Raw genomic sequence first — 25,904 nt, forward strand, 5'->3', positions numbered from 1 at the left:
GTGGTGAGATGTTTTCATTTGAATCCCCCACCTTGTCATGTTTTTCACTTCATTGACTATTGTGTGTGGATTTAGATTCTGTATATAGGTTTCCCGATTTATACCCTTATATAGGTACAATTCATATTGCCCTTATTTAGGCATAGAAAATCCAGCCCTTATTTAGGCATTGTCCATGCTAACCAAATACAGGCATGGTCTCCTACATCCGTCAATCCACGTCACAACCAGTTCTTGGAAAACCAGACTCTTAAGCCTTTAGTAAATTCCCTTGCTTGGATATTGATTTCTCCAAGAACTCATTTAGTATGCATGAACATCTATTCCTTAGGGGTTCATTCATGACATTCCGATGTCCGACTTTTATGTCAATACAGGCATTCCTAAACACCTTCAAGGTATAAATATACCTGCACTTGCCCTGGCAAACCACGGTTCCGGTACGGTCCAGTTTGACTGCCTACTTTCGGTTCGCCACAGCAAGTTCGGAAGGAGATAGACTTCCTGTCTGATGCACTGACCAGACGCTGTCATCCTCCTCGCAGAGAATCCAGCTCCAGTGTTTCTAATTCCCCTTGCGGGGGTGTTAGACATCGAGTCCCGGAAAGAGATTCCAACCTCACACATTCTAAGGTATGGAGCAGACTAGAACTTAGAGAAACCTTTGGCAAAACTAAAACTATAGCTAAGCTATACTTTAGAAAACAGCACCTACTTCTTACCTCGTACTGTAATTAGGTTAGGTACACTGGGGTAGAAGCATCAGATGAGTATTCACATTTTAGCCTGTTATTTATGTATGTATTTTATGAATGTCATAGCTACAAACCATGCTATTACAGTATTATTTTATCCTACTGCTAACTCTGTACGTATTGTATTTCGCATTCTGTCTTAGCAGTTCATATCTCTTGACTGAGAAATAAGACTGTTCAATAAACCCTTTTGTTCGAGGCATATGAGCTGCAGATTACACACTTTTGCATATATCGCCATCTGGTGTTGGGCCCGGATGTTTGCAGTTTGTTTTTCCTCTTGGAAAGTCTTTGGAAGTCACGAGGTCGGTGACTCCTCCCTTGGATCGTATTGCGCATGGGCTTCGGCTTCATCCTCAGATTGTTTTTTTCCGCTATCGGGCTCGGATGTAATCTTCGTGCTCCGGTTCCGAACATTTCCAGTTAGACGATCGAAGCGGAATCCTCGCTCATCGCGGTATTGTTCAGATCCAGATCTCCTCAATCACCTTCTCATCGACACATCTTCGATTCCAGTCGTCGACGGCGGCCTTCGGGCCTACCCAAGCTCCAGTCCCGGCTGATGGAAAGAACTCCTTTCAAGAAGTGCCCTCGATGTGGGTCCAAATTCCCCCACACCGATCTTCATGAGGTGTGCAACCTCTGCCTCTCCCCTGAACACGAGGCTCGAGACTGTCCGGCCTGTAAGTCTTTCAGATCGAAAAAGACTATTCGAGATCGAAGAGCCAGGCGAAACATGTCGCACTCCTCGACCTCCGTTCCAGTCGACATCTTCGGGGACGACGTCTAAGATCCGGGACAGCAGCACACCGAAGAAGACCTCATCAGTGCTTCCAAAGCGGACGAGTCAGATGTGGAGGACATCACCCCGGCGCAGAGGGTCGTGAGTACTATACCCCCTCCCACACCCGCGCCCACACCCAAAAAGGCTTCGGTCAGGCCTTCGCCTCCGGGCCTAGGCAAGACCAGAGACACTGCTTCACACACCCCACCTTCGGGCCCGGTGAAGAAGCCAAATAAGCCTTCCAGCGGCTCGGGCTCAAGCCAGCCCTCCAGCGGTGCCGAGAAACACACTTCGGCACCGAAAAAGAAACCAGCCTCTACCTCGACGCCGAGCTCCGCACCGAAGTCCTCGGTGTCTAAACCCAGCCTTTCCGTGCCGACGCCATCCTCGGCACCGACACTTCCACGCCGAAGCCCACCTCGGCACCGACCAAGCAAAGTGCTAAGCACGGCACGGACAAGCCTAAAGTCATCGGCCCCGAAAACTTCGGCGCCGATGGAACAAACATTGTAACAGAAACTGTTTACACCCGATCCCTTGCAAAAAACTTTTACCAAGGATACAAAAACTGGACATTTGGCACTCTCTTCCAAAAAGAGACATTTGGACAAACCGGCTCCGCCTCCACCTCCAAAGAGGAAGGACTCTGCTACCTCCCCTTTCAGAATGCCTTCCCCCACCTCTTCCACCCTCTCCACCTCCACCTTCTCCACCCCCACCTCATCGCTCTCCGACCCCGTCTCCAGACGATGATCAGGGGGACCCATATCACGATCCAGGGGATGTGCCCCAAGACCCCACCCCTACAGGATCCCCAGACCCATGGGACAACTACAATAATCCAGATATTCCAGACGTCCCACAAGATGACCTTTACCCTTCCAGGCCATCTCCACCGGAAGACTCATTAGGTTTCCACCACCTACTTCAGAGGGCGGCACATTACCACGGGGTAGAGTTACACACTGGCCCATTAGAGGAGGATTTCCTCCTCGACACCTTTGATACCGCACATAGGTCTACCTCCATACTACCTATGCTTAAGGGGGTGGTAAAACATGCGCCAGAGGTTTTTAAGGACCCAGTCAGGGCTAGGGTCATTAACCCACGCATAGAAAAAAAGTACAAAGCTGCCCCCACAGATCCTGCCTATATCAAAGGGCCAGCGCCACTAGATTCCCTAGTGGTTTCCACTGCACGGAAGAGGTCAAACTCCCAGGCGTCAGGCGAAGCACTACCACCTGACAAAGAGTCAAAGCTACTGGACGCGTCAGGAAAGCGTATTGCGTCACAGGCAGCCAATATATGGCGTATCGCCAACACCCAAGCGCTATTGGCCAGATACGATAGGGCGCATTATGATGAATTAGAAACCATAATGCACCACCTCCCAGAAAGATACAAAAATAGGGCCAATGAATTAATTCAAGAGGGTAAGACAATAACTAACACCTCCATACGCTGTGCCTTAGATGCAGCAGACAGACTCCAGGGCCATTAACACTAGCGTCCTCCTCCGTCGCCATGCTTGGCTGAGAATATCAGGTTTCAAACCTGAGGTACAGGCCTCCATCGTAAATCATCCCTTTGACCAGAACACCTATTCGGCCCAAAGGTAGATGAGGCCCTCGAGAAAATGAAGGACACTGATACGGCGAAATCTATGGGAGCCCTGCAGTCACACCCTCCTAGGCGCTCCTTTCGCCGCTCTTCCTTTCGGAGTACGGCTAGAGGCTACTCCTCAGATAGCGCGTCCACTTCCTACAAATCCCCCACTCAGTCCACCTTCACAAGGGGTTATCAAAGGCGGCTATAGGGGCAATAACAATAAAGGGAGAGGCAAAAAAAATACCGCCCGCTCTGCCACACCGCCTACCCAATGACTTCCCCCCCCGCTCCCTCCAGACCATCCCACTCCGGTCGGGGGCAGACTACAAAATTTCCTTCAGGTCTGGGAGACCATCACCTCAGACAAATGGGTGCCCCAAATTATTCGCTCAGGGTACTGCCTAGAATTGACATCTACCCCCCCAAACATTCCACCCAGGCAACGCCCAATGTCACAAGAACATTCCACATTACTTAAACAGGAGGTAATCTCCCTCCTACAAAAACAGGCAATAGAACAAGTTCCCGCCACTCAGCAAAATTTAGGGGTCTACTCCCTATATTTTCTAATATCAAAAAGGAACGAGACTCTACGGCCTATTCTAGATCTCCGGCCCCTAAACACATACATACATTCAGACCATTTTCACATGGTAACGCTTCAGCAGCTGCTTCCGCTCCTCTCCCAGAACGACTTCCTCACCACACTGGACTTGAAAGACGCATACGTTCACATTCCAGTACACATGCTCACAGAAAGTACCTCAGATTTGTAGTGGATGGGCAACACTACCAGTTCAAGGTGCTCCCATTCGGGGTCACAACAGCACCAAGGGTATTCACCAAGTGCCTAGCGGTAGTGGCGGCACACCTCAGAAGACAGCACATTCACGTCTTCCCATATTTGGACGACTGGCTGATAAAAGCCATGTCCTACAACCAATGTGTACACCACACCGCCACTACAATCCAACTACTTCACCAGCTAGGCTTCACGGTGAACCACCAAAAGTCCCAGCTAACACCATCCCACATAAAGCAATACCTCGGTGCCACCATAGACACCTCAAAAGCCATAGCCTACCCCAATTGCAAGCATTCAGGCTTTGCGTCAAAAATTCATACCTCAACACTCCCTTCCAGCAAGAGTGTTTATGCAACTGATAGGGATGATGGCCTCTTGCATTTTCATAGTGCCTCACGCAAGACTCCAGATGCGTCCACTCCAGGAGTGCTTAGCGCGCCAATGGAACCAGGCCCAGGGGCAACTGACAGATCTGGTGTTGGTAGACGGTCGCACCAATCGCTCTCTGCAGTGGTGGAACACCACAAATCTTTCCAGAGGTCGACCGTTCCTGGACCCGGTTCCACAAATAATCCTAACAGACGCATCGCTCTCCGGCTGGGGAACTCATCTATTACACCTCACAGTGCAGGGCACATGGACTCCGCAACAAAAGTTACTCCATATCAACCATCTGGAGTTACTGGCAATCTTTCTAGCCCTAAAATCCTTTCAAACACAGATTTTAGGCAAGGCAGTCCTCATTCGCACAGACAACATGACGGCCATGTACTACATCCAAAAACAAGGCGGCACACACTCTCCACAGCTCTCTCACCTAGCACAGAGCATATGGAGATGGGCAATTCCACACAAAATCTTTCTCCTGGCTCAGCATGTACCAGGAGTCCAAAACACCATGGCAGATCTGCTCAGCAGACAGACGCAGCAGATCCACGAGTGGGAACTTTACCCGCAAGTTCTTCAACCGTTCTTTCAAATGTGAGGGCATCCACAAATAGACCTCTTCGCCACCCACGAAAACAAAAAATGCCCACGCTTCGCCGCCAGATACCCACACCCATTGTCCAAAGGCAATGCGATATGGATGAACTGGTCAGACAAATTTGCGTACGCCTTTCCACCTCTCCCACTAATTCCATTAGTGGTGCGAAAGCTACAACAGCATTCCCTCACACTGATCCTAGTAGCTCCAACATGGGCCAGACCACCGTGGTACACCACACTGCTGGAACTCTCGGTAGTACCACACCAAAAGCTACACCTCTCACCATGCCTCCTAACCCAGAACCATGGAGAGATCAGGCACCCGGACCCAGCTCAGCTCAACCTTGCGATCTGGCTCCTGAAATCCTAGAATTCGGATACCTTAACCTTCCCCCTGACTGTATGAACGTCATCAGAGAAGCTAGACGCCCTACCACTAGAGCCTGCTACGCTGCCAAGTGGAAAAGATTTGCTATTTATTGCCATAACACAATCAATCCTCTAGACGTGTCTATACAACACATCATATGCTACTTACTCCATCTACAAAGGTGTAACCTAGCATATACATCCATTCGGCTACACCTCGCAGCAATTGCCGCTTACCTACAAAACAGGCAGCACCTATCTCTTTTCAGAGTGCCTGCCATTAAAGCCTTCATGGAAGGCATAAACCGAATAATTCCCACCAGAGTACCACCCTCACCTGTGTGGAACTTAAATATAGTTCTCACAAGGCTAATGGGACCGCCCTTCGAACCTTTGCATAAATGCGAACTGCAATTTCTCACATGGAAAACAGCTTTTCTTGTAGCCATCACTTCCCTTAGAAGGGTCAGTGAGATACAAGCACTTACCATACAAGAACCTTTTCTCCAAATGCACCAGAACAAGGTTGTTCTCCGTACCAACCCAAAATTCCTACCTAAAGTCATTTCCCCTTTTCATCTAAACCAATCGGTAGAATTACCGGTATTTTTCTCGCAACCCCAAACTGTTGCAGAAAGGGCTCTACACACGCTAGATGTCAAACGAGCCTTACATTACTATATCCAAAGAACACAACCTTTCAGAAAGACCAAACAACTATTTGTCTCTTTCTCTCCACCACATAAAGGCAACCCCTTCTCAAAATCAGGGATAGCTAGGTGGATTGTAAAATGCATACAGATTTGCTACCACAAAGCAAAACGAACGCTATCTGTTCCCCCTAAAGCCCACTCTACACGAAAGATGGGGGCTTCTATGGCTTTTCTAGGGAACATCCCATTAGATGACATGTGCAAAGCAGCTACATGGTCAACACCGCACACTTTCACAAAACATTACTGTGTAGATGTGCAAACCAAGCAACAAGCTAGTGTGGGCCAGGCTGTACTAAAAACACTATTTCAAACCACTGCAACAGATACCGTTGGTCGCCGCTAAGGTTGGGAACTGCTATATAGTCTATGCAAAAGTGTGTAATCTGGAGCTCATATGCCTCGAACGGAATATGCTACTTACCAGTATGCATCTGTTCTTGGCATGTAGAGCTGCAGATCTACACACGCCCACCCGCCTCCCCGGCTACCTGTATCTGTTCCAGTCTATCTTATTTAGATACAACACACATGGGTTTCTTCACTGTTATTACTACGCTCCATCTTTCCCTGTTGGCGAAAAACAATCTGAGGATGGAGCCGAAGCCCATGCGCAATACGATCCAAGGGAGGAGTCACCGACCACGTGACTTCCAAAGACTTTCTAAGAGGAAAAACAACTGCAAACATCCGGGCCCAACACCAGATGGCGATCTATGCTAAAGTGTGTAGATCTTCAGCTCTACATGCCAAGAACAGATGCATACTGGTAAGTAGCATATTCCTTATTGAAACGCCCGTCTCTCTATTTCTGTGCAACTCTGTACAAACGAAGCATGCACGATTGACTGAGTGAAACTGTTAACTATTGTTTCCACGGTTCTGAGATTGTTCCGACTCTAAGGGAAACAAAGTTGTCATGTTTATGCGGTTATCAGAAACTAATCCCTTTTCTAGTGACCTCTGAGTTAGCTGGCACACACAAGTAATTAAGTTTAATGTTCTCGATAGAGACATACTGACCTCAGTCCTATGTCAAAACTATAGTGTATATTATTCCAGTGCACAGAGCCTATCGGGGATATAGGAACTAAACTACATGACTACTTTTTGGACTTTTTTCCAAATTGTGGCATTAGTTGGCATTGTACTTCTAACTCTTCTATGACATGTTATCCACCATGAACACTTGTTGGTTGAAGTGGTTTGGTGTCTTTTCTCTATTCATGATGAGCATTTCAGAGACTCACTCTGGCCTTGTATTTTTAGCCATTTACAAATATGCATGTTGTTCGCCACTACATTAAATGTGAAAAACATCAGTGGGAGTGTTGTCTAACAGAAGCCGTTGTCTGCAAAGCTGCCTAAGGAAGATCAACATATAGATCAGCAAAGAGCTAAGATAAGGGTTCTGAAAATGAGTACTGAATGAATAGGAGAAATAACCTATCAATGTCCGGCTTGCCAATCTGACACACCGCCTCGGAGGTTAGAAAGATGTATTCAGAAAAAGAGAATGTTGGGAGAATTCTGTTGAACTGGTCTGCTGCACTGGAAGAGCACATTGTACATGCCCAAAGGCATCCACCACTGCCTTTACTTAATGTTCCTTGACTTTAGAACTGTAGCATAGGCACCTATAGCCCATTTACCAAGCAGTATTGCTCTAATTTTACATTATTTCCGATGGTGGTAATTGATTGCAGCTGGTGTCTCTTTTCTTGGCTATTGTATGATTGCCACGGTGTATGCAAGCTAACAGCTTGATTTAAATATAGCCAACCTACATCTGTTAAGTTAACAACTAAAGAAAACTGTTGCCATTTTGAAATGGGTACTGGAGCTGACGTTTTTTGTGTTCATTACTAGTCTTTGCCTGCTATTTTCACAATAGAATGTGGTGTCGCTTTGGAGGTGTGCCAATATGCACTGTGAGTTGTGGGGATTCTTAGATCTAGGTAAGACATTACTTCCTCAATTTGTGACCTGAGCTAGTCTAAGCAATTTGCCTGTGAATCTTAATTCTTGGTACCTTTTTTAGCAGTGTCACCTTCAACTTTTAATCCCTCCCAGCCTAAGCATTTTTTCGAGGTGGCTTTAAAAAAAATACTGAACTTTGTGTATCAGAGCAAGTCATGGATCCATAGTTTCCTCCTGCGTCAGTGGTCCTTCTGCAAAAGAGAGCTCTGAGGATGAAATCCACACAAGTCCAGCCCTCTGCCACTGCATTCTCCCCTTGTTCTCTGTATGAGTAAGATGTTCTCTCCTGGTAATTCAGCATTTCCACTGTGAAGTGCTTGAGCTGTTTGTTTCTATTGTAGCATCAACAATGGTAATGTTATTCTTTTGGGGCCCATCCTTCATGCTGCGAAAGCAGTCACTTGTTCACTGCACCTGATAACCTTTTTAACAGTTTTCATGTTTCATTAAGATAACTATCCAAGAGTACCTATGCCATTAGTTTTCCTAATTCAGGTTTGCCACCTGCTACAGGCGGTGCATAGCTCTCTAAAAGCAAGTTCTATCTGGGGAGAATGTTTTTCCTGGGTACTTCACATTTTAAGTCCCAGGTCCTGAGTTTCCTGTTTTAATCAGGAACTTGTGAACACTTTACTTGATTGTTCGCTCGTTGCTCAATCCTTTATTTCAAGGTAAATCTATACAATTATCTCAGTCTCCAATACGTTCTGAGCGTTAAGCCATTCTTCGTCGGGGGATATACACATCATTTCCGTTAATAGTGTTACTTAAGTGTTTTTGGGACTTAAGTTGTTGTGCACCCTGAAGCGGCATTTACCACTGACGTTTCCGGCTAAGTTATGCACTAGAAACTCTCCTGTCCTTTCAGCTGGTTAATATCCTATACACCTGCTACAAACATGTTGGATAATCACATGGATGCGAAGGGCAAGTTACTTGCCTGTAACTACAGGTTTGTGACGTGTGGCTGTAGATACACATGCTCTGCATACCCCTTCAATTTAGTGTTAAGCTTGAATGTTAGCTTGTTTTTCAAGTTGCGAGGTATAGCGACTCCTCCTATGGCTATTATTGCACATGAGCATCGCCTCCATTGTTAAATTGTTTTTTTCCGCCATCTGGTTCGGATGTGTTTACTGACCCTGCTCTAAAGTCCTTGCCTCTTGGTGTCTGTCATTGGACTTCTTCAGCCTATTGTGTCCTGTTGGTACAGAAAATACTTTTGACACCCAGGTTTCTCCTGGTGTTTGTGCGCACAGGGCTTCAGTGACAGGGATTGTCTTGCCCCGTGGGATGACTACAATACTCCAGGGGACACCGATCACTCCCCTCCAGATTACATGACCTTTACTATGAGGTCATTCATAGTGCTTGCTGCTCCTTTTCCTTAAGTAGGTATCCACACTGTTCAAGAAGACAATGACTTTGTGGTCAAGCCAATGTCCACCACATAGCGCACCCTGCAGTTTCGCCAATGCTTACAGGTATGCTCAAAAGTGCACCGGACACCTTTAAGGAGCCCGTCAAAGTTAAGGTAATCACACCCAGGGTGTACAAGAAATACAAACCCTCACCTAGTGACGCTCCCTACATCCGTGGTCTGGTTCTGATGGACTCCTTGGTGGCCCAAATGGCGCAGGAAAATGACAATGCCCAAGAAACTAGTGATACCCGCCTCCAGAAAAAAGGAGCAAAAAGATTGACGCAGCAGGCAAGAGGCTTGTTCTCATGCTATGACAGTCCATTGGCATAAAAAAGGAGGAACTCCTTCAGCACCTCCCACATCAATACAGGCAGTATGGACTGGAGCTGGTCACAGAGAGCAGCACCACCATCCGCTGCACTCTTGATTAAGAAAACCACTTCCCCAGACTTGCCCACCACCTACCAACAGCAGGCTACAATGGGTTACTCTACAGATGGTTACAGAGGTACCAAGAATAGAGGTTGGGACAAAGAGGTTGCAGCTAAGGGAGCTGCCTCCATAGAGCTGTGACTCTTTCCCCTATCACACTACACCTGTCTCGATTGAAGAGTTTTCTCCCACAATTAAAAGGAATCCCCTCCATCCAATGGGTCCTCTGCATTATGCAACACAGTTACTATCTAGAGCTCACTGCATCCTCACCAAACATCTCACCAGCAGACACACCCTCTCTGCCAAACATGAGCACCTCCTTCAAGAAGAGGTTCAAAGGAGCAGTAGCAACTTTGCTGCCCACCAGCGTGGCAAGGGAATGCACTTCCTCTACTTCCTTATACCCAAAGAAAACAGAACCCTAAGGCTTGTACTCAGTGAGTACATCCTGTCTGAACATTTTAATATGGTCACTAACAAGATGTCATCCCTCTATTGCAAGGTGAGTTCATGACTGCTCTTGATGTGAAGGATGCATACTTCTAAATACCCATTCATCCTGTTCACTTCAGGTGCTTGAGGTTCATAAGTGGTTAGCATTATCAGTTTAAAGTGCTTCCCTTCGGGGTTACAATAACCCTCAGGATGTTTATAAAATGTCTCTCTGTGGGGCCATTTATCTCATAAGAGTTGGGATCCACGTGTTTCCTTACTTGGATGATTGGCTGATCAAGAATGCAAGAAGGCAACAGTGTATTTTCCACACTTGGACCACCATAAACCTTCCACATTATTGAGGCGATATAAACACACCTTCAACGACTCCAGATCCAGCCCTTCCTGGGCGCAGGTCTCCATACAGTCACTGGGAACGCTTACCCCAGCCAAGCATGCATCCAAGCTTTCCAACTGTTGCCTCTTTTTCAGCCGCATTGCCACCCGATCAGAACAGTAATTCAACTTATCATAATGGCCTCTTGCATAGCCACAGACCCCGTTCCCCACACCACCCCCATTGGAAGATTGCATATGTGTCCTTTACAAGAGTGCTTAGCAGCACAATAGTCTGGAGTGGAGGGTCAGTTGGAAGATCAAATGTGGATACGGGCCAGCACCCATCGCTTTCTGCATTGATGTAACAGCAGCAACCCTTTCTAGAGTCATTTTTGCAGATGGCAGTCACTAATAACAGCTCCCTCTCTGAGGTGGGGGAAGGGAGGGTGACTCATCTGCAGCATATGACCTCCCATGTTATGTGGACGCTCTGTCAACACTGCTTCCGCATCAATTATAGCTGCTGGCCATCCGGCTACCTCTGAAAGCCACTTTCTGCCCGGTTCAATACAAGGTAGTCCTTATTAAAACGGGCACATGACAGCCATGTATTTCCATCAAAATCAAGGGGGCACACACTCCACAGCTCTCAACACTAGTGCAGAGTATTTGGCATTAGGCACTTCACCACAAAATACATCTCCTAGCAAAGCACCGACGGGGACTGGACAACAACTTTTGCAGACCTGCTCAGCAGGATGCCGCATTAGTGGGAACTCCACCCACGAATCCTGCTCTGCTACTTTGCTCGTCGGAGGCTCCCAACATCTGCAGCTTTGCCACCGCTCAGAACGCTAAATACCAAAGCTTCTCCTCCAGGTTTCCAAAGCCACAGTCCATTGACAATGCACCATGGATGAACTCCTTCCATTCTTGGTTCAGAAGCTTCAGCGAACACCCCAAACTTTCATCCTAGAGGTTCCCATGTGGGCCAGACAACCCTTGTTCATGACCATTCTAGACTTCTCAGTAGTTCCCCACAAGAAGCAACCCAACGGGCCAAACCTTCTCACGCAGAACAAAGACTCAATCAGATATCTGAATCACAGGCAACTCAATCTAGTGATCTAGAGTTTGGTTACTTTTATCTGCCTGCAGAGTGTAGGTCTATACTTAAAGAGATACGTAGTCCCACTACGCGGGCAGTTATGCTGCCAAATGGAAGACATTTTTCCACTTTTTTCTTCCAAAGTAGATTGACTCTCTGAAACCAGCAGTCAGGACATAGTTTGCTATCTTCTTCGTCTTCAAAAATCAGGTTTGGCTTACTCTTCCATCTAGCTGCAGTCACAGCACAAACAGGGAGCAGTCTTCGTTATTTAGATTCCCCATCATTAAAGCTTTCATGGAGGTGCTCAAATGAGTTTTCCCACCCAGGGTACCTTCCACCCCTGTCTGGAACCTCACTATTATATTTAAGCTTATGAACCCTCCTTTTGAACCCCTACACTCATCCCCATTACAGTTCCTGGCCTCAAAGATTGCCTTTCAAGTTGCTATCACGACTTTGAGTGTAAGTGAACTGCAGGCTCGTACCTTGGAAGAACCCTTCTTCCAGGTTCATAATGACAGAATGGACCTAAGGACCAAGCCAAAGTTCCTCCCAAAAGTGGTATCCCTGTTCCTCTCAATCAAACCATTGAGCTCACAGTTTTTCTTTCCACAACCAAACACTGGCAGAGAGGGCCCTCATTCTCTGGATGTCAAGTGTGCCCTCGTGTAGTACATTGACAAGACCAAGCCCTTCTATAAAACTCAGCAACTCTTTGATGCTTTCACCAAACCACACATTGGACACGCTCTGCGCAGATGGATTGTCAAGTGTATCCAAACTTGCTTTAAGCTAAAAAACAGTTGCTCGTTCTACTCGGACCACACTGCACTTGCAAGGAGGCCATTATGGCTTCCCTTGGCAATATTCTAATAGTTGATATATGTAAGGCAGCTTGCATGGTCTACTCCACACTCGCCATACACCACCGTGTGGATGTCTTAGTGTGTCAACAATCAAATGTTGACCAAGCTGTTGTACAAACTCTTTTTTTTAGTCCTCTGCAACATTCTCCGGCTAGCCACCGCTTGGGGGGGGGGTTACTGCTTTGCAGTCTATGCAGAGCATGTCTACAGCCACACATGCCGTGAACGGAATGTTATGTACCCTGTAAATATGTTTGCGTGTAGTGCTGTAGATTCACATGTGCACACCCACCTCCCCGATGCCTGTGGTTGTTGCAGTAGTCTTTTCTTTTCTCTTTCTTCCTTTTACATGGTTACTGACATTTACTATCCTATGCTCCATCTTCATCCTCACCTGATGTGTGGAAAACAACCTAAACACTGAGCCGATGCCCATATGCATTACTCTGAGCTGAAGCCAGAACATTTGTGGGGCACTCCAGGGAGCTATAAAAGAAATGTATCCCCCTATGGTTTAACAACCCCTTTTACATAGAGTAGTCTTCAGCCCAGTAAACCGGCAGGACCTTTTGAATTAGGATATGTCCGCCTGTTCCGTCATCTGTTACACAAGGACTGGTGTCCTCTAAAGATTTTTGGAGGCAAGTGACATTTCACATGGTGTTCATGTTTTGTATATGTGTTTATTGAGTATTTTGTATTTTGATTTATATGTATTTTTGGTGATAAATGTGTTACATCTGTGTCTCTTTTAAGGACATAACGAAGTGTTCCTATGCATAATATTTTGAAATTGAAAAATAATGTAAAATAAACTATGCATACTTAGGGTTTATTGGCTAGGTGTTGCTAAATAATTGCTCAACAACCTATCTGGTCATTTTCCTGTTTCCCAAATTATAGTGGTCCAGGCCAGATAGTGATAGGACCCAAGCCTTCTTTGTTTCACTTCATATGCATTACCAGTCATAGGAGGAGTCACTATGCCGCATGACGCAAATGGCTTCTTCAAATATAAAATAAGATTCCAACATCTGAGCCCAGTGCTAGATGGGAGGAGTATGTAGAGCATGTGACTCTACAGTACTACATGCCATAAACGGATGCTTATAGGTTAACATATTCGTTTTATATGATAGTTTTATTTCCACATTTGACATTTATTTGACACTGTCCACTCCCTCTCCACGCTATCAAACCCCTGCTGTTTTAGCTAACCTTTCTTGACAGAAGGCGTGCACCCAACATGGAGGTAGTTTGACCTGGCTGTATATTAGTCATGCCAGAAAGGAGAGTTTCAAAAGCTTTTTTAATCCAAATGGACTATTGAAGAGGAGAAAAATAATTTGACAGTGCATTCTATTCTCAGACTTGGACTTGCTGTAGATATAGCTTCCCAGTAACAGTTTTTTTTCCGAGTGGTTCGCTCATCCTTCAATTCTCTGGGGGTTTGTAAGATATATTAATTTGGATAGGAGTAACAATTGGTTTGTGGCATGTGTGGCTATAGATAACTGCTTTGCATACTCCTGCCATCTAGTGTTGTGCTCGGGCGTGTACAACTTGGTTTTCTTCTAAGGAAGTCTTTCTGAGTCGTGGGACCAAGTGACTCCACCTGTTAGAGCTAATGCACATGGGCATTGGCACCATTTTTAGATTGTTTTTTACTGTTATTGGTTTCAGACTTGTCTGCGCACCAGTTCAACGCCATGCAGTGTTCTCGCCCAGCCAGTGGATCCAATCCTCATCGGTAGAAACCATGACTCTCAAACATCAGTCTCCACCGTCATGTACTGCTGTGCTCCGTTTTGACCAAAGACCTCTCGGAATACCATCACTTGCGTTGAGAGTGTCCCTGTAATGAAGGGGACTCCGTTTCGGCCTTACTTGCCAAGACAAGTATCTGTGGTCAGACCTCCACGAAGTCTGTGTTTGTCCACCGACCATCGCAAGGACTCCTGTTTAGCGTGTTGCGATCTGCAACAAAACGACCCTTTGAACTGACTAGCTTGGCGAATCACTTCGGGCTTCTTGGTGCACGGACAAGAGTTAGAAGATACTCTGAAGCTTTACAGGGAGCAAGAGGAGGAGGAAACTATAGATCAACTGGATGTCCCAGGCGCTGAAGTTGAGGCTGCCTTCTCACTGGTTTCTGACACCGATGTTGAAGCAGACGAGCCTCCACTGGCCCAATGCCTACTGAAGACCACAGTGAGTACTATTCTTTCCCCTCCTACTCACTAAAGAGAGGCACACGCTTCAAGTTCCAGTGCAATTTCTGAGGCCTCCAGTGCACCACTGCCTTCCAGCCATTGCTGACAGTCATTCCGTGCCAGACCCGACACTTGTTCTACACTGTGCGTCAAAGTCCTTTGGCACTGAATCTGAAGCATCCAAACTTGAAACGTTCAGACTCGCAGCAGAGATAGAGCTCTGCACCGTCTGGACATCTCTCTTCGATTCCATGCAGACCGCCTTCTACTGCTGCATCATCTGCGCTTCCGAGGATTTCGACCAACAAATCTCCAGCGGATGTAAGATCTGGACGCCACGCAGTGTCTGATCCATATCCAGCTGCGCACTGGTTTGATTCTGGCAAAGCCTCTGCATGTGTCAAATGAGAGAGTTCTTCAAAAGAGGAAATTGAATTTTGAGAAAGCCCTCAACTCTACTTTGGAACATATGCCTAAAAGCATAGGAAACACAACAGCACCACCTCTCCACTGATTCCTGCTCGCCCTTCTCCACCTACTCCTCCCCTCCTTCACCTATCTCTCCTTTGCTGCTTTTGGACTCTCCACAACACTCACCACAGGGTTCCTCGCACTCGGTTAAAGAGTAAGGAGGATACAGACATGGCTAAAGCTTTGGGCGCCCTCCAGCCCCCATTTTCCTGTGGCTCCTTTTGTGACTCTCAATGCCGCAGCACAGCCAAAGCCCCACCACCAGAAACCTCTTCCACCTTCCCCATGTCCACTCAACAGTCAACTTCACGGGGCTACTACAGGGGTAACAATGGCAAGGGCAGAGGAAAGGGCTCAGTTGCCAGCACAAAGTGTCTGCAGACCGTATGCATCTTCTCCCGGAGGAGATACAGGTTCTCTTCACCAAGGGAGTCCTAGTCTGTTTTACCACAACTCCTCGAAATGTGAGTGTATTCACTATACTTCCTTATTCCCGAAAGGGACGTCTCCTAAACCCATCCTCGATACCACTACTGCAGCATGGCTACTTCATGAACACCCTTAGATCCGAAGGATGCCTACTTCCACATGCCCATCCTCCCAGACCATGGAAGATAACTGTAGTTTGTGGTGAGTGGACAACATTACCAGTCCAAAGTGCTTCAGTTCGAGGTTACCACTGCCCCCAGGATGTTTATCAAATGTCTGGCCTTAATTGCATCTCACCTCAGGAAGGGTGGCTATCTTAAGTAGCCCAGAGCATCTGGCGGTGGGCGATACTTCAGAGTACATCTGCTCATCCAACACAATCCTGGGGTGGAAAATGATCTGGTAGACCTTCTCAGGAGGAAGCACCAAGAAGTCCACCCGCAGGTCCCATACTTCTGGCATAGGGGGTTTGTGCTAATAGACCTGTTCACCATCACTTATAATGCAAAATTCCTAAACTTTGCTGCTAGACTAGCACACCCTCTCGCCCATAGGCAATGCACTATGAATTAACTGGTGAGGGATATTTGCCTACCCTTGTTTGCCACTCCCACTCTTTCCGCATGCTGCCATCCATCACACTCGTTCTGGTAACACCAACCTGGACACGCAATTCTTGATACACCACCTTACTGGAGCTCTCTCTATTTCTCGACAAGAAGCTCCCCAACAGGCCGGAACTTGTCGCACACAACCACAGCACTCACAGGCACCCCAAACCTTAGCAGCACAACCTTGCGATTTGGCTCCTGAAGTCTTGAAGTTTAGGTATCTCAACGTACCCAAAAAAATACATGTCTGTTCTAAAGGAGGCCAGTAGGCACACTACCAGCGCCTGCTACACAGCCAAATGGAAACTGTTAATACAATGTCTCCTTAAACATATCGGTACTCTTGCAGCATCTGTATAGGACATTCTCTGTTACCGCCATCTGCAGAGGTCATTCCTTGCTTACACTTCCGTTCGGTTACACCTGGCTTCCTTAGCCACCTACTTACAGAATAGACAACCTACTTCATTGTTCAGAATATCAGTCCTTAAGGCTTTCATGGAAAGTTCTCAAATGGGTTATCCCACCCAGGACTCCTCCTGTTCCGGTATGGAACCTCGACATAGTTCTCACTAAACGCAGGTGCCTTCCTTTTGCACCTCTCCACTTTAGCCCTCTGCAATTCCTCTCCTGGAAGTGGCTTTTTTTTGTAGGGATGACTTCCCCGTTGGTGGATCCTTCCTTCCAGGTCCATCATGATATGGTAGTTCTCATTACCAATCCCAAATTCCTCCCTAAGATAGTCTCAAGCGTTCACCTTAACCAAATAGTTTAGCTCCAAGTTTACTTTCTGCACCCAGAGAATGTTGCAGAACGTGCCTTGCATCAATTAGTTGTCAAAAGAGTAATAATGTATTTTATTGACAGTACTAAACCCTTCTGTAAAATACAGCAGTTCTTTGTGAGTGTACTCTAAGCCTCACAAGAGGCAGGTCATTTCCAAGGCAGGCGTTGGACGTAGGCTGATTAAGTGCGTACAGACTTGTTATAATAAAGGTAAAAGATCCTTGCTTATACCCCTCAGACCAGATTCCACTCGAAAGAAAGGAGCATCTATGACCTTCTTGGGTAACATAACACTAGCTGACATCTGTAAACCAACTACTTGGTACACTTCTCGTACATTTACTAAATACTCCTGTGGAAGTTAAGGTTGGCCAGACTGTAATACGTACTCTTTCAGTCTTCTGCAACATCCTCCGGCTAAGACACTGCTTTTGGGAGGACTGCTTTACAGTCTATGCACGGCGTGTGTATCTACAGCCACACATGCCACAAACAGAAAATGTTACATACCTTGTAAGCATCTGTTCATGGCTGTAGATTCACATGTACCCACCCTCCTCCCCGGTCACCGGTGGCGGTGCAGATATTCTTTCCTTTCGTTTTCTTTGAGCTGATGCCCATGCACATCACTACTAATAGGTGGTCACTAGCTTACGTTACTCAAAGAACTTCTTTGCAGAAAAACAAGTTGTACACGTCTGAGCCCAAAACTAGATGGCTGAAGTATGCACAGCATGTGAATCAACAGCTCTGCATGCCATGAACAGATGCTTAGAGGCGAAGTACAATTTTCTTTATTTGCGCTTTTGGGAAGAACGCAAAATGTATGCAATGCAAGCACTTTAAGTAATTTGTAAGTAATATTTGTGGATGTTTTTAATAGTATGATCTACTCTCTCAACAGCACTGCCCCTCAGAGGGTCCCAATCGCCTCCCCCTCTGCGCACAACATCAGCAGCGCCATCCCTGAGCGTACCAACTTTCCCCGTGGCGTCTCCAGTCGTAGCACTTTTCATGCTGGTCAACAGAGGCAGGTGCGGGACCAGCAAAACCCACAGTTCAACGTCACGCCTGCCTCCCCCTCTGGGAACAGCCAGGGTCGCAGGGGAGCCTCAGGCAGCATTTTCAGCAAATTCACTTCGAAGTTTGGTCGCAGGTAAGCTGGAAAATAAGCTGGACTCTGATAGGTGGCCTTGGGTGAAGTCCATGCAGAAGGGTTGTCAAAGTGTTAAGATGTCTGCGTTTGTGCGCAGTCTGCTTCAGTCTATTGGGTTTACCACCTCAGCTCTGTATGATACCTTTAAACTAAGAAGAACTTGTCTGCCCTTGGCAGCGTTGAAAGTTTACACTAGTATCTTGAAACAAACTCTTTATCTTGAGCATTCATGAGAGTACCATAGGAGTTTTAGCTAGTGACCGTGTGTTATAGTACTTAAAGGCTAAGGAGGAACGTTACCCTTCGTTCTTTTACGGTCTGAGGCTAGCACCCAAGTCCTTTTCCCCCACCCATTTAGCTTGCTGCCTAATACTAACAATTGTGCAGCCTGCGACTGACTTACTCCTAGAACCTGTTTACCATCTATTGAACATTGGCTGTGTTAACACAGCAAGATTTGAGGGGAGCAAAAAGCAGTACAGTGGTATACTGTTTTTCTCTCCTGTATGTACATTCAGCACAGATGTCATCTTCCTGTGTTCAAGGAGGAGCCATGTAATCTCCGTTTTAAGAATGGAATCTCATTTAGTCCATTTATGAACAAGCCCTTCGTAACATGGCTAAGCATCACTGCAAGAGAGTGATTTTCCCAGATAGAACAATGTCAGGTTGGGCTCTGTTCTGCTATATAAAGGATTATTGAAGATATGTTTTGTAAAGTGTTCTACTAATTTTTCCTGTTACTCACTGAATCTTGCGTTTGAAACCTCCTCCTTGGAATGGTGGCTCTGTAGTGTGCCACTGCACATAACACACCATAAATCTCTGCTGTCTAACTGCTTGACACATGCTGTTTTGTTCTGTTTTGTCTATCTTTCTGGGAACTGAGCTTGTTAGGATAGTGACAGGCTCTTTTTTGATGATTTGATGGGGACCACTGAGCTGAGTGTTCAGTTAAGTGGACTTGGCTGCTAACACTGACATTGAATTTATTTGTGACAAGTGTGCAATTAGTTTGGTCCCGGTAAAAGCTTTTGCCTTTCATTCTATTCGATCTGTCCTTTCACACTTAAAGTTGATAGGGATTGTGAACCATGTTTCATAAGACCAAATCGTATCCTGTAAAAGGTGAAAACTAATGAATGTCTGAGATATCGCCTTATGCTGGTTGGCATTAAGGGAGCATCTGGAGAGATCTCTTATGAACAGTCTTGTTGCACATAACAGTGTCTGGTTGTGATGTCTCCTGATACAAGGGCTACTTCCATTGGGTGTTAGTTAATATGCACAATGAGCATGGCCAATTAATAAGTCCTGTCATGCTGCATGGATCTGCTAGTGTAAAGTAAGCCGCTCTTTTCACCCAGTGAGAGTTAGCCTCTTCTATAATAAGACACCACTTACATTGCCTTGTTCAGTAATTGGCCTGATGTCCATTTCGAAATCTCTCCATTTAGCTGTCTTTAAGTGTTACGTTGCTTTTTGTTCAAGACTTATAGATTTTTTCCATACTTATCCCAACCCATTTTATTCCCCCTTTTTCTTTTTTTCTTTTTTTTCATAGAAATCTATCTTTCAGGTTTCCAAGAAGGTAGGCATCCATCCCACTCTTCTGTGTTGTCTGTGTATTGTTTTGTCTTTTACTAATGGTCTCTTTTTGCAGACTCTGCCTTCCCTACTTTCCTCAGCTTCCTTGTACATTGGAGTGTCTGCCTGTCTGTGCTTTGGGAGTAAAACAAACTAAATGAAGTGGAGAGTATAAAAGGCCCTTGGCGAGACTCCTCTGTTGGTTCAGTACGTGGATTCCCTCACAGTTCTGCCACTAGTACAAATAAATTACTGTGGTGATTGGAGCTTCTAATTAAAAATGCTAATATCCTTACTACTGACAGGCATATCTGTTTGCCCCAACAGTCTTTCTGTAGGTTCACTTACATTTGGAGGGTGGTTAGTAATGGTCTTTGAGGGGCAGTAGTTTTGTGTATGTTAGGGTCACATTGTCCAAAAGACAGCAAAGATCACGTACTGATCCAAAAGGGTAGTTCCTCGCAATGAGCCTCACTTGTAAAAGACAGCTTAAGGTGCTATAATATGCTAATTAGCGTGAAAAAACATCTTCATGAGGAGCTTTTTAGTCTTTTGGCTGAAACTACATCGGAATCTCTGCCCTAGATATTCTAATGAGCTGAATTTTCCCTCATTTCAAAAAGGAGTGGCACTTATTCATAGTCCATCTTGTGGCATCTGCTGTAACTCAGGCTCAAAAAGAACAGGCTGTAGAACTGTGAAACACTCCGTTTGGAGAGAAGAGGCACACCAGGGAAAATATAAAATGAAACCTAATATCCCAATGATGATCATTTGGAGAAGGTGGGGTGATAATTTAGGGTCGAGCTAGAATTGTTAAGCAAATGAAGGCAATTAAAATTGTGGACTTCTCCCCAAGGTTACCCAGCGTCTTTCTTATGGTTACAAAAGCTTGGCTGTTGTTTTAACCACATCTTTGCTCGCTTTTCTTCCCCTCTACACTTCTACAATACCCCTGTTAAAACTATTCCACCAACTAATATCATGTGCATGTGGGTTGCTGATACTTTTTGGGGTTCTTGGTGCCGTTGACTTTTTTGGGTTGCTAGCATAATTGAATGTTGAGAAATATATTTGGAATAGACAAAAGCCTTTGAGTGTTGCTTGAGTTATTTGAAAGCTTGGATTCCTGTGTGTTAAAAAAATAAAAAATAAAAATACCTGTACATAAATAACTAACTGATCTAATGATGCATTCACCACATTAGAAAGGGGAACGTGGCTTCAATAAGGTGTGGTCTCCATTTGATATTTGCTCTGAAAACATCCTCTGTATCATTGAGTTGTGCTGTTGAAGAGTAAGGGGAATGAAGGCTAGCAGAAGATAAGAATCTTCAAGTAGCTGTTAAATGGTGCTGTGCAAACTGTCTACCTGAAGCAAAGGAGGTGCCTATATATTTTAGGTAAGATGAGATTAATTTGAAAGCTTGTTCAGCCCAGCGGTATTGTCACAACAGTTCATAGAAAGATTTGTCTAAAGGGATTCTAAGTGAATATTATAGCCTAAAATTGGAGTTTTACAGGAGTTATTTTGGAATTACAAACTTGAATCCCTTTCTTTTGCTTGATGGAAATACATTCTTGGGCTAGTGTCTTAAGTGGTAGACTTCTGTGCACAGATTCTTGCTTTTTAAAAAGACCTTATGACGTGAACATTTCCAGCCATCACATTAGGAAAAATACATTCCTGGCAATGCTTAATTTTTGTTCTGGTCTTAAGCAAACCACTTCCTCTGTCAGACCACCTGCCAGTTTAGAAAGTATTTCAGTTTTACATTGCCTTTGTCTTCACCAGGAGGATCTTTTAGATTGCAATAATCTTGAAACTCCTATAACAGACTCTACTGCATTGTCTAAACTTACTGTAAGTGGACACTAGTCATTGAATATATCTGGTGTTCACAGTACAAGTGAACTCTTTCACCCGTCAAATTTTTGCAACCCAAACATAGATTCTGAACAATAAATGTGTAAAATGTCTTGCCATGTAAGGTTTGCACCAACAGCTGTCTTGCCATCTCACAGTTGGCTTTGTAAGACACACCTCTACAGAGTTAATTTAAAGAAGGGTTTTCTTCAGTGTTGAAATATGTGCTCAAACTTCACACTCAGTTGTGTGCAGTCACATTGCAGCTAATTTAATTGGTGCTTCAGAGGTTCTCATTGATTCCCTGTAGTATGTTTTTGGAGAACCAAAGATTGTTTTTTTTAAGATTCCCAGGTATGAGGCCATTTGTTGTTACGAAATTTCATAACAGACCACTTTTTAGAATAAACACCTTTTTGCTCCCAAGAGGTCCACTTAGCATGAAGAATCCCGAGAAGTTGCAGCTTTCTTCCATTCGTGGAACTGTTTCTTTGGGTTACCTTTTCTTCTGTCACTTCTCTGCTCCCACCATTGTACTGTAGATCACCCAGGAAGAAAACACAACATGGCTTCTGTCTCATTGAGTGCAGGAGTCCCAGTTTGTAGAGCACAGACAATTGCAGCACAATCACCCGGCCATCTAGATTCTCTTTCTAGGAACGATTCTTTGCTTTCAGTGTCTTTGTTGTATTGGTAAATTCATTGCTTCTCATCTGGTCACCATACCTTCTAAAAGCATCTTCACCGTTGTAGGGGTTTCTTCTAAATTGGTTGAAACGGTTCTAATATCTAATCTGCGTCCTAATGTAAGCTTCTGACACAGAACTATGTTCCCTGTACTGCTCTCTCTAACATTCATGACCAGTTCCAAAGGAAACTTATTGTTGATTAGCATGTGAAAATTATTTGAGATGCGGTGAACAGTACCTAGTCAGTAAAAGAGGATAACATTATTAAATAAACAAGTAAGTTCCCAATAGTTATTCCAATGACAAAAAGCAAGAATATGTAAATTAGAATAAAAACAAAGTAGTAAGGGTACCCGCGCCAGGGTAGTACCAAAGCAAGTGTTAGACACAACAAGAAACATACAGGCAAGAAAAAGAAAATTTGACCACTACAAATACAAAAAAATCTGGGTTACTTGTTTCAACAGAAACACTTCTGCACCCAAACAAAAAGTTTTTTATACAGAGTCAAAAGGGTCAGATTGTGAGTCTTGTTTATTGTCTTTGGAATAAATATTGGGAACTAACATGTTTCTTTAAACATTTTATGCACATTTATTGACTAGGGACCTTTGTTCACTGCATCGCAAAGTACCCTTGGTTCCTAGTAATTCATGGGTTACCCTTGTAGTTTTGAAAACATGTGAACATTCTTGGCAAATAAAGCATGGGTTTTGGATGTTATTTCTGATTGGGGAAACCTAGTACCAAGCCTGTTTAAACTTAAATCTGTTTCTTCCTTGAAACCTCCTTTTACATTTTTTTATTTTTTTTTATTTTTTTTTATCCTCATCTGCCGCTTCTTCACCCTTTCATTCTTTGTAGCACCCTAGGGTGTGTTCATCTCATTTATGAAGAAAGATTATTGCTTACCAGAAGGCAAAGGACTAAAAATGCTGGTGCCCAAGCCAATCCTTCCAAAGCAAATTTTCTCCAAGAGATTCAAAGCAGCTTAATCATAGGACCTTAATTTTACATCCTAACAAAAGAACTTATCCCACTTTTTAAATAATTTATATCTCTAGCCATCACCCATAGTGCTTCAAAAATAGAGTCCAAAATCCATGCTTCTTTTTATAATGACCTGCCAAATCCAGTTTACCTATGGCTCTCATAGTTCTAATCCAAGACAGATCAGTCGGAGGATCAGGAGAAACCCAGAGTTTACAAATTTCCCTTCGGGCCAGCAAAATAGCATAAAAAACCAACTTCGTAGCATCATCCAGGCCCTTACCTTGTAAGTCCAGTCTTCCTGTAATAATCGCTTCAGGGCTTACCTTAATACTCCGCTTTAGTACCACTGACAGACGATTACTTGCAGCATCCCAGAAGGTCTTGATAGCCGGGCAAGTAACAAACATGTGGATATCATCCTCATTGAGGCTGTTGCATTTAGGACATCTTACAATTCCACCGTCTTTAAATTTAGCCAGCCTCTTTGGAGTCCAGTAGGCCCTATGGAGAGTGAATAATTGATTCCTTCTTAAATTAGCAGGCTTAACCACCTTATATAGAGTCAACATAGTTACTTGCCATTGTTCTTCTGTCGCGATCCTCGGCAAGCACTCTCCCCACAGGGTCTCTGGCAGTTGAAAGAGGTCATCTTCCATCTCAATAATCTCCCAATACCACAACGCCACCTCTTTCTTCATATTAACAGCTGATGCCAGTCTTTCTTCCAAGTCATTATGACGCCCAATCAGATGTTCTTTCCCATCTGCCCAGCTCTGAATCTGAAGATATTTAAATTTGGAAAACTTCTCGCCCCAATTTAGCTCGCAAATAGACCACGGAAGTAGACTTCCATCTACAAATAGCTCGCCCCATTTCTGAGGGCCTTCCGATTTTAATGCCTTTGCTAATGCGTCTTTCGACCAATTTGGGGCGCCCGGGGTTTCCCATATTGGTGCTCCAGCACTGAAATATGGAATTTTTATGGCCCTCCTAACTCGATACCACATCATTGCTAAGTCTCTTAAGACCTTCAGTCTTACTTTTTTAAAGTATTTTGGGTCCGCAAACTTATAAAGAAAGCCCGCCTGTTTAATTTTCTCAGTTCTCAACAAAGCCGAGAATAATTGCCCAATAACCGAATTTCCTGGGGTACCTAAAAGCATTCTGCAGTTTTTAAGCAAGAAAGACCATGAATAAATCTGAAAATCCGGGGCGGCGAGACCTCCCTTAATACATTTTCTCCTGATTTTTTTCCAAGATAGTCGCGATCCCTTGGATGACCAGATGAATGAGCCTATCTCACTCTGCAACTTTGCCAGCCCATTCTTGTCGACCATAAGAGGGATAGAATCAAATAAAAAAGTTAACTTCGGCAGTACCATCATCTTTCCCAAATTCACACGGCCAAAAATAGTTAAAGGAAGATGACTCCAACCCCTCATTAACTTAGAGATGTCTTTCCTGATTTTAACAAAATTAATTGTAGAGAGTTGCTTTATGTCTTGAGTAATTTGGACCCCCAAATATCTGATCTGTTTTTTGAGAATTACACCCTCTGTTGCCAAATTCCAAGACATAATTTCAGTTTTGTCCGTGTTCAAACAATAACCTGAAACTTCGCCAAAGCTTTTGGTGATAGTATCTATCGCAACCAGTGTTTGATCCAAGTCCGATGAAAAAATGACTATATCGTCTGCGTAAAGACCTATCTTTCTGATCCAACCGTGAAATTGAAAAGGAGAAATAGTATCCGCTTGTCTAATCTTGCAGGCCAATGGTTCGATATAAAGATCGAATAAAAGCGGGGATAAAGGGCATCCCTGCCTGGTACCTCTCATTATCTTTATATGCTTGGTCAAGACTCCGTTGACTAATACTCGAGAAGTGGGGAATTGGTAAAGTGATATTAAAGCTTGACTGAATTTCCTTCCTAATTGCAAATGCGTGATTAAAGCTTTCAAGAAATACCAGTTTACACGATCAAAAGCCTTAGCGGCATCAAGAGCAACCACTGCGAGAGGCAATTTCTGATCTACTGCAACATCAATACTGGCTATCGGGGAAAACGTTAATTCCTTTAGATGCCTGCCTTTAATAAATCCCTTTTGGTCCTCATGAATAATACCAGGAATACCTTTAGCCAGCCTATCTGCCATAATCTTTGCAAACAATTTATAATCACTGTTTAAAAGTGAGATAGGCCTATACGATTCCATATTTTTAGGTGATTTCCCTGGTTTTGGGATAACAATTATATTCGCCTGGTTCCAGGATGTAGGAAGTTCTATGGTGCCAAAAAGAACTCCATTAAACACCTTAACTAATAATGGTGACAGGCATTCAGAAAAAGTTTTATACACTTCTACAGGAAGGCCATCTGGGCCTGGAGCCTTGCCTGTCTTGACTTGTCTGATAGTTTCCTCTATTTCTCCCTGTGTAATTTCTTGGTCCAAAAAATTCTGAAGGTCGTCGGTCAAAGGCTTTAAAACCTT

General features: G+C 44.6%; 1 protein-coding gene across 18 annotated transcripts in view; it reads left to right on the plus strand.

Moving 5' to 3' along the window:
• The window catches only part of MARK2 (microtubule affinity regulating kinase 2), a 662,301-nt gene that overhangs the window by 556,518 nt on the left and 79,879 nt on the right, over nt 1–25,904 (plus strand). For 10 of the 18 annotated variants that reach the window (XM_085625992.1, XM_085625995.1, XM_085625999.1 and 7 more), the window contains one exon: nt 18,025–18,276. In XM_085625992.1, coding sequence (XP_085482118.1) covers nt 18,025–18,276 — 252 coding nt within the window. Of the gene's footprint in view, nt 1–18,024; nt 18,277–19,840; nt 19,868–25,904 lie in introns of all 18 variants that reach the window. The other 8 variants (XM_085625997.1, XM_085625990.1, XM_085625993.1 and 5 more) reach the window with 1 other exon arrangement.

This window comes from Triturus cristatus, chromosome 9, assembly GCF_964204655.1.
Source record: "Triturus cristatus chromosome 9, aTriCri1.1, whole genome shotgun sequence".
NCBI classification, from domain to species: domain Eukaryota; kingdom Metazoa; phylum Chordata; class Amphibia; order Caudata; family Salamandridae; genus Triturus; species Triturus cristatus.